This window comes from Notolabrus celidotus, chromosome 4 (assembly GCF_009762535.1).
Source record: "Notolabrus celidotus isolate fNotCel1 chromosome 4, fNotCel1.pri, whole genome shotgun sequence".
Classification (NCBI taxonomy): domain Eukaryota; kingdom Metazoa; phylum Chordata; class Actinopteri; order Labriformes; family Labridae; genus Notolabrus; species Notolabrus celidotus.
In genome coordinates, this window is record NC_048275.1 from 11636086 (window position 1) to 11645455 (window position 9370).

General features: G+C 38.0%; 1 protein-coding gene across 1 annotated transcript; it reads left to right on the plus strand.

Moving 5' to 3' along the window:
- The first annotated feature begins 3468 nt into the window (after positions 1 to 3468).
- Positions 3469 to 9001, plus strand: LOC117811172 (phosphoglycerate mutase 1-like). The gene is made up of 4 exons (XM_034681269.1): positions 3469 to 3767; positions 4981 to 5255; positions 6915 to 7095; positions 7459 to 9001. The coding sequence occupies exons 1-4, from the start codon at positions 3629 to 3631 to the stop codon at positions 7626 to 7628; spliced, it is 765 nt and encodes a 254-aa protein (XP_034537160.1). The 5' UTR covers positions 3469 to 3628; the 3' UTR covers positions 7629 to 9001.
- The last annotated feature ends 369 nt before the right edge of the window (positions 9002 to 9370 follow it).

Genomic DNA, 9370 nt, shown 5'->3' on the forward strand with positions numbered 1-9370 from the left:
TTTTGATTTCAACATCATAAGAGCTGATTTCACTCTATGTGAAACAACTCTTTTGTATAAAAACAATAAAGAAAAGAGTCCTAATAATAAGGATAGTCAATTGTTTTTAAGTACCTCTTAAAGCAATGCAGGGAATGCTGTCAAATATTAGAAGGGGTTTGTCCTCCTCCATGCTTGTATTGCAGAGGTGAGATCCGTTCCTAAATTGAACCCGTTCAAGCTGAAAGAGAGAAAATCCACAGTCATGAGTGTAAACATACCCTCTGACTTTCAGCTGCAGCTAATTTGATGCTTTAGCCGTCTGGCTCGGTTGAATCAATAAAATTGAGTAACTTCTGGAGTTACATCATTGACCTACTGTTCAAGACTCTCTCTCACTCTTACTATATCTCCGCCGAGGCTGAACAAGGACACAGCCTTGAATAACAGATGAGATTTTTTAACTAAAAAGACTTTGAGTTTGTTAAATATCCACTTGATTAGACTTAGATTTTAGCTCCAGTTGAACTAACAAATACTTAATCTGCCCATTGCAAAGATTAAAGGTTGTGCCTGCAATCTCTTATTTTGGAATAATTTGGTAATGTCAGTATTGTTTTAAAACAGACTTTAAAAATGTGATACCTCCTTAAAAATAGGTATTTCTTCATGTCTGTTCAGCATTATTTAAGAAGTAATTTACATATTGAAACCGAAAAAAAACCTTAACACTCAGAAAGATTTGTATTTTGTATTCATCTCAGTAGCCTTGTTTTGAAACTCTTCACACTCCAGAGCCTAGTGTTGCAGTCCATTGAACCAGGTGTGTAAACTTGGTTGGTTCTAACACACTCAGCAGCTGGACTGGAAAAGATTTTTCTTCCGCACCCAAAGTCTGGGTGGGTTATTCCCAGAGGAAGTGCTCCATCCTGCCCATGTGTCTGCCTCTTTTTTTTCCCCTTGTCTCCGATCTCGGCTTCTACAAGTCGGCGCATGAAACATGAAAACACATACACATGCAAGAAGCAGTGCCGTGCTAACCACACTTGCATGAAATCCTGCTGAGGTGCACATTCCAATGCAGAGGAGAGGGAGACAGGGGCTGAGTAAACAGATGGAGAACGATATAACAAGTGAATGAGCAGAGAAAGAGAAGAGATGTAAAGATGTGAAGATCCAGGCAGGAATCTGAGACTGACATTTCCTGTGTGAGAGGCATGAATCAGCACACTGTTCAAGTCCTTGTAGCTATTCTCTGACACTCGCATGTTTATAGTTTCCTAACATGGTGACGGGGGTTTCTCATTCCACATCTGTTGCAGCAGCCTTTGCCCACACAATACGTCTGAATGGGGCTTAGTGTTCATGAGTTGTGTGAGGGCAATGGCAGCTAGTGGTGGGAAATGAGGCTATTTATAGAGCCCTAAGAAATACCACTGCTTCCTTCACTCTGCAAAACTTAACGCCAAGATGTGGAGAAAGTTAGGGAGACAGGGAGGGAGAGACTGGGCGGATAATTTCACTAATTTCCTGTCTGGCATGTATTGGCTCTTTGGCATGTTCTAGAAAATTACGTTAGCAACACCTCCGTCATTCATCACCTGTAATTTATACTGCACTAAAGCTTAATCTCAAAGACAGGGAATGAAGTGGTTGACTTTCTTATGACTAAAATCAAAGGTGAGTCACTAAAAAAAAAGGAAAAATTCTCTTTAGCACAGTGTAAGCAGAATTATTCATTGGGAAGTAAAACAAACACAGAAGCTGTAATGGCTCAGATCTGTTTCCCAGCGTCACTTTTCCCACAGTGATTTCAAAGAGGCTGAAATTTTCTCTGTTACATCACACAGCTGTTTGGAGGAAAACATAACACTCACAAGCATCAGCCATGATCATTCTGGCCATAAATAATAAGCAAATAAAAATATAGAACGTTACTATGATTAATGTATGTAATGATTAATATTGTTCTTGTATATTGTAAAAAAAAGGATTCAATGTACCCACTAGGAGGTGTGAAAGAGCTTCACATTTGTTTTGACTAGTTTTGTTCATTCATTTCACAGAAAGTTGCTGAAAGTTGCTTTTTATTGCCCCCAATAACACTGAAAATAGATGAATAGCTCCTAACTCTTGGGATGCTTTTGATGGACTATACAATGTCTGATCTAATGCACAAGAGAGTATATGGGAATATTATTTTTCATTTAATGATATTCCTTATTAATTATAATAATATATATAATAGAACCATAATAGGTGAAATGCTTTTCTAATGGCTTTATGTCACTAAATATCAAACAATCAATCAAGCTTTATTTATATAGCACCTTTCATACAAATCAAATGCAACCCGTAGTGATTTACAGTGATTGAAAACAAGAAAGAAGCAGAAATAAATAATGGCAAGACATTAAAAAAAAAATTAAAAAATGGAGACTACTGTAAACCAACAGCAATAAAAGATGCATAATTAAAATAAGTTAAAGCATCAGGTAACATTAATAATATATATAGATAAAATAAATACATTTAAAAAGGGTAAAGATAAGAGTTGAAAATAAAATGAAGGCTAAAGGTATCAAAAGAACTGAGTAGATAAATAAAAGCAAGTATTTAAAATTAATAAAATAATAAAACAACATGTATAGCATTTATAATTTGCTTAAAAAAGCAACAGAGAGCAGTGGTAACTTGATACAAATACAATCAGTGATAGCACAAACTCAAACAAAGTTAGGACTAACACAACCTCTGTTCATATCGCTCTATTTCAACATAGCATATCAGGCAGAAACAAAATCATAATGCTGAACTAAGAAATGAAATGCTCTTGTGCAAAAGCCTGACCAGGTTAGCTTATGTGTCAATAGAATCTAGATAGGTCCTTATCTGACTTTGTGAGTGTGGGGACTTACAACATCAGAAAGTGGAGTTCACAACAAGGCCATGAAACATCCTCTGTATTTTATTTTATTTTATATTTTATTTTATTGTATCCTTAGCAGTCTGATACAGTTAGTTTTCTGTGTTTCTTCTCATAGATAGATAGATAGATAGATAGATAGATAGATAGATAGATAGATAGATAGATAGATAGATAGATAGATAGATAGATAGATAGATAGATAGATAATACATTTTATTTATAAAAGTGCTTGAAAAGATTCTCCAAGAAACTTTACAAGAAAATAAATTATACAATAGAAAAGCAAAGGAAAACAGTGCAAAAAAGCAAAGAAACAGTGCAAAAAGATAGATAGATAGATAGATAGATAGATAGATAGATAGATAGATAGATAGATAGATAGATAGATAGATAGATAGATAGTGTTATAAAAGGGAGAAGTCAATAGTACAATGTACAAAATAAAGGTCAGGGTACAGTCACCGCTGCTGACACCCACCGCTCCCATTGGTCGACAAACCAAAGATAGGGATTTCAGTGGAATGTCATTGGTCGATAAAACCCGGAAGTAGAGGAATAAACCAATCCACTAAATAAAAGTCCTTACCGGTGTGACAGCAACACTGTAGACCTTCTGTGGAGGGGGAATTATTCAATCAGCCGCACTCTTCATCCACAAAACTAAAACAACTTTATTCAGAGGAATACCTGTATTTTAAATCGTGCAGTATTTAATTAACTATGGCTGCTTACAAACTAGTGTTGATTCGCCACGGAGAGAGCAGCTGGAACCAGGAGAATCGGTTCTGCGGCTGGTTCGATGCGGATTTGAGCGAAACCGGAGTTAAAGAGGCGAAGAGAGGTGGACAGGCCCTGAAAGGTGAGAAATAATTAATTAAATGTGCTCCTAATTTCCAGGGCTGCTTTTTTTCCCCCTGAAACACTGCAGGGACAATGCACGTCCACGGTTGCGTAATCCTCCTCCGCATCAGACAACAGACCGCCTCCTGAGCGCGTCAGGAATATTATGGAAGATATGCAAACGTGCAGAAGTGATGCCTTCATGTCGCTGTGCCGGTGCACTGCGTACAGGGCCTTGTAGCAGGCAGCTTACGTAAAAATATATGGACTTTGTTGTTTATCTGATCCGATTTTCTGACTCTCATTAGAGACATCAGTGCACTAGTACAAATATTCAAAAACTAGCCCCAGTAAACAATGGTGTATAAAACTGCAACAATGAATAAATCAACAAGTCGATGTGAATCATACCTCAGTCCATAGTTACTTAATTGCTTCTATAATTGTGGAAACAGTGATGTCATTTTTGGTAATTTCAGCTTCTTAAATCTGTTAAATATGCAGAGGTTTTATTTCACACTTGACAGTAGTTGTAATATTTTTGTTTAGCCTGTTGGTCAGACAAAACATAACCTTGGTCTCAGAGAAATTGATGATGTTTGTTCTATTTCATATTTCATGAACAACTGATTTACAAAGAAATTATTCAGCACTTCAATTTTAAGCTTTTATCCGTATCTCTAAAGGAAGAAATAAACCATCTTGTAATTTTAGCTCAGTTAAGTGTATTGACAGTATATTTTAAAAGTTAGATTTAATGCAAGAGGTGACAGGAATAACAATCTCAAAGAAAGAGCAACAGTGTCTCAGTTGAATTTTCTTCAACAGTTTAAAGTTACAGTAGGGGATTTTCAGCTGGTTATGACTATACTGCTATAACTAATTCTTGTGCTTCTTCATGACCTCTAAAAGCAAACAAGACCATCAGCAAGAGGACTGATGATTTCTTTTTGGTTATTCTTATGTCTGAAACTGTGGCGATGGAGGCATCAGAAGAATTAATTAACAGATCACTGAAAAACAGCCTTTGCTGCACTTTCTCCATGCCAAGACTGTTGATGAGTTATATATTTGACTGTTAAAAAACACTACTTTCCCATTTACAGGACAAGATCAGCAGAGACCATTGTCTCCACTGGGGGGCACCAAAATCTAACAAACAAAAAAACCTAAAGTCTCTTACAGAAGCTTTAAGACAAACTTAATAAATCTTGTGTCTCTCACTCTCACAGATGCTGACTTTGAGTTTGATATATGCTACACCTCTGTGTTAAAGCGGGCCACCAGGACTCTGTGGCTGGTTCTGGACAGTATAGACCAAATGTGGGTTCCAGTGCATCGGACCTGGCGTCTCAATGAGCGCCACTATGGAGGCCTGACAGGGCTCAACAAAGCAGAGACAGCTGCAAAGCACGGAGAGGCCCAGGTGAAGATCTGGAGGCGCTCATTTGACATTCCTCCTCCCTCCATGGGCCCTGACCATGACTACTACACTATCATCAGCAAGGTAAGCTATGATATCTACAGCACAGAGGCTTCAGTACAGAGCTTTGTTACTCTGTGATAAAAAAGTCAAGTACATATTGAAACACTTGATAACTAACAGGCATAAGAAAGAGGAGGCATGACCAGAGCTGAGTGAAATCACCAGAAGTGACCTGAGTGTTAGGAGTGAAAATAAGGACTTGAAGGTCAGAGGTGTCTTATCTTTTTGTTCACTGCACAGTCAGCTTGAAAGTACAAATGTTGTACAAAAGAGCTATAATGTAATCTTCAAGCTACACCACACACTGGGGATAGAGTCCTCTAGTATTTGGTGGTGTATGCCCAGTGTTATTACCTAATAGTACATCCAAGATGAGTTAATATATGACTGTCAAGAATGAGGTCTGAAAGGTTCAAGTTTAAAGTTCAGTAAAGGTAGAAACAAACAGATGTCTGCAGAGACAATCGTACTGAGAAGTGAAGATGATGTGGAGAGATTGGATTCATTCAGGCCCACAAATGACATACACATATTTCCTCAAGCTGGGAATGACAATCCAGGAGGCTTCTTAACTCACTAATATAAATGTGGGTACTGGGACTGTTAAAAAATCACCAGGGCAACTCACATTGAGATAGTTTCTTTTCCTAAATAGATGAACAACACTCCTTGCATATGTTGCACTGTTTTTATGCAACTTTTAGGTCTCTTCATTGCACTGTTGTCACCTTAACTGATTGGACTGACTCAATTTTTCATGGATGAGTGTGTATGAATGTTTTTATTACCATATGTTACTAGGATCTCCTGGAAACGCTCTTTTATCTTGTTTTAACACTAGTTGGAACAAAAAGACAATTAAGTTTGATTTGATTTGACATTAAGTTATAATATGTTTTGCTGTTGACGAGGAAGTAAGTGATGAATATTTTTTTACTACAGAAGTAGAATCTTCTGGTATTTTCTTTACTCCACTTGAGTGAGTTTTTTTCTGAAAGGATTTCACATTTTCTCCTACAGTTTCATACACATTTATGTTCTTTCTACTACTTACAATATCACCTGCTTACCTGCTTACTTGTGCATGAATGGTCATATGATTTTTTTCAATTAATTTTTGCATGCATTCTCCACAACATAGAGGACAATTTTTCACCTAAATGGAAAAGACTAATAAAAGAAAATACCTTGTAGTTCCCTTCAGTGCATAAATTGCACAACAAGGGCATTTTAGACATATGAAGATGAGACTGACAAGTGGGGGGACATTTTGCTGAACTTTTTTGTGCAGTTCTTTAGAATGTTGGTGGCATTATGTTTTGACCTAGGGGAGGCTGTGGGTAGAGTCGGTTGTCCATCAATTGGAAGGTTGGCGGTTCGATCCCAGCTTCAGCAGTCATATGCTGAGGTGTATTTGAGCAAGACACTGAAGCACAAATTGCTCCCGCTGTTGTTCTGCTGTGTGTGAATGTGTACATAAGAGGTTAGCTAATACTGATGGTCCCTTACAATGTAGGAGCCTTATCCATCAGTGAGTGCATTGGTGAATGTGACGAGTAGTATAAAAGCTTCAAGTGGTCAGAAAGAAGTGCTTTATAAGTGCAAGTCCATTTACAGTGTACCAATGCGGTCACATTTTGAATTTTATGTGTAATATATTGATAACTTTTCTTTCTGCAGGATCGTCGCTATTCAGACCTGACAGAGGACCAGCTCCCTTCCTGTGAGAGCCTTAAGGACACCATCGCCCGGGCTCTGCCTTTCTGGAATAATGAGATTGCCCCTCAGATTAAACGGGGGAAGAGGGTGCTCATCGCTGCCCATGGGAACAGTCTGAGGGGGATTGTGAAGCACCTTGAGGGTGGGTGGCACAACAGAGTTAATATACAGTCATGGTGGTTCTTGCAGACACTCCTCAGCACTGAAGGAGCTGATGATGATGTTGTTGTGTATTGGCAATCATGTTTCAAGGTTTAATTGCTAATTTATTTTCTCATCTTAGACATTGAAACTGTGAGAGTTTATTGTGTAGAGGAATTCTTACTGTGATTTTCTCACAATGTTTAAAGAAGTTACTGGTTTGACTATTACTTTCTTGAAAAACTAATTTAGACTTCTTGACTTTTGGGTACATAGCAATAGTTATGGTGATCCATTGAGAACATATTTATCCTGCAAATGTATCTAATTCTAGAATTCTGTTTGTGTGTGCTGCCCCATGTAGGAATGTCGGATGAGGCCATCATGGAGCTGAACTTGCCAACAGGCATCCCCATCCTCTACGAGCTCGACAAGAACCTGAAGCCCTTGAAGCCGATGCAGTTCTTGGGAGACGAGGAGACTGTGCGCAAAGCCATGGAGGCTGTGGCTGCTCAGGGGAAGGCCAAGAAGTGAAGTTAGAGAAAAGATCTCTCTGTTTACAGCAGCTGAGATTTCTGTCACAACCGGCCTCAGATTAGTGTTTCCCTAAAACCCTAATTTATTTTGGATTGTAATGGATAATACACTGTAGATTGTTGTCAAAGGCAATCTGACTCTACTCGCTCAGTAAAGGGATAACATGTGGTGAATTGTTGGGCTATAGAAAGAGCAAAGGAGCTCTCAAGAGATTGCAAACCATTTGTGACAACCAGAAGATAGCATTTAAAAGAAAACCTAATTTTGCTGATAAATGCAGTTTTATTTTGTGCACTTGAATATCTGTTGATAATTAACACACAGTCCTTTAACAGCCCCTGATTCTTTTTCTTTACAAAGACAAAGGTCTGTAGCTACTGCGTCTTAGGCTGAGCTGTCACATTTCTGAGTAAAATAGTCAAGACGGAAATTATAGACTCAGGAGTGAAATCTTTGCTGCAGCTTCACCGTCATAAATGAAGATAAATTTGGCTACAGTTTGTGCTTTGAAGATTCATGCACATCTGAAGTTAATGACACTATAAAGATAATAATGAAGAAATAGGTAGAGACCTGACTCTGCCGCTAGTAACCTGTATGCCCATACTCATACAGTTAATCTATGTGAGATACCATTCATAGGTGGTAATACCTGTTTTTGTTTTATCATGCTGACTTAATTTTTACTTGACCTAGACAGTTTGTAGTTACTGGAAGACCGGCGTATAGTATATAGAGAATATTCTGACCTATTATTTTGATCAGCAGCCAAGGTTTTATCAGGTTTTATATGGAACATTTTTAACCTTAAAGGGACCACTGCAAACAGTGAACTATCTCTGTTTTCAATTCACCTTTACGATGCATTCCACCGATGAAAGGATGTATTTTTGCAATCTCTTGAGAGCAGAAAACAACTCATTTAACAGCTGAACACCTTTTCTCTTACCTTCTCTGTCTGAGTGATACTTGTGCAGTTTCCTTGAATGTTATATTGATGTTTGTGTTGTGTCCGACAATCTGTACTTGTGTCTTTGACTTAAAACCTGTTTATTCCACAGTGCCAAACAACTTGCTGCCACAACTGCCATTAAGAAGTGTTAAATCCACTTGGATGAGGATTATAGCCCCACAGTTTCACGGTACCACTGTGACAGGTTGATGAGTGAAGATGTTTGAGTTGGACCATTATCAATGACTTTTTGTTTGCATTCCTTTGGTATGTCTTTGTGTCCTTGTGAAATAGTGTTTATGTGCCTCCTGGTGCTCTTCTCAAAGCAAATGCCTCTTTTCAAATAATTCCTGTGTGTTGGTCCGCTGTACCCTGAATGCCCTGGGGCAATAAATGTAAAACTATGTAAAAAATTGGATGTGTCTGTCTACTTGTGTTGTGTGGATGAGTTTGACTGTACATTTTGTTCTCCACAGACATACAGTTACACTTCAGTTTTCAGAAAAAAGTTTTTCTTCCTGTATAGTGGTCCAAGGAATATGCGTTCATCAGGTCTAGCTGAAAACCAATAAGGGTCCCTAATCCTTGTTTACTTGAAAGCCAAATTGAGTCAGGTGTTTGTTTTTGTTAATGTTTCATTCAAAAAAATGTGCTAATTATGCTAAAAAGACCTTAAAGTTACAGCGTGTAGAAATTAGAATATTTAGCAATACTTGGCAGTAAGTTTGTACATTGAAAAAGCTCCCCTGCTCACCCCTTCTGTTGGTGAAGCAATGGTGGCCTTCAA

Bases quoted from the DNA above. Each gene is read 5' to 3' on its own strand.
- LOC117811172 (XM_034681269.1), top strand. From the start codon at position 3,629: ATGGCTGCTTACAAACTAGTGTTGATTCGCCACGGAGAGAGCAGCTGG. The intron at 5,256-6,914 runs GTAAGCTATGAT...TTCTTTCTGCAG, and splicing joins ACTACACTATCATCAGCAAG to GATCGTCGCTATTCAGACCT. The intron at 7,096-7,458 runs GTGGGTGGCACA...TGCCCCATGTAG, and splicing joins GATTGTGAAGCACCTTGAGG to GAATGTCGGATGAGGCCATC.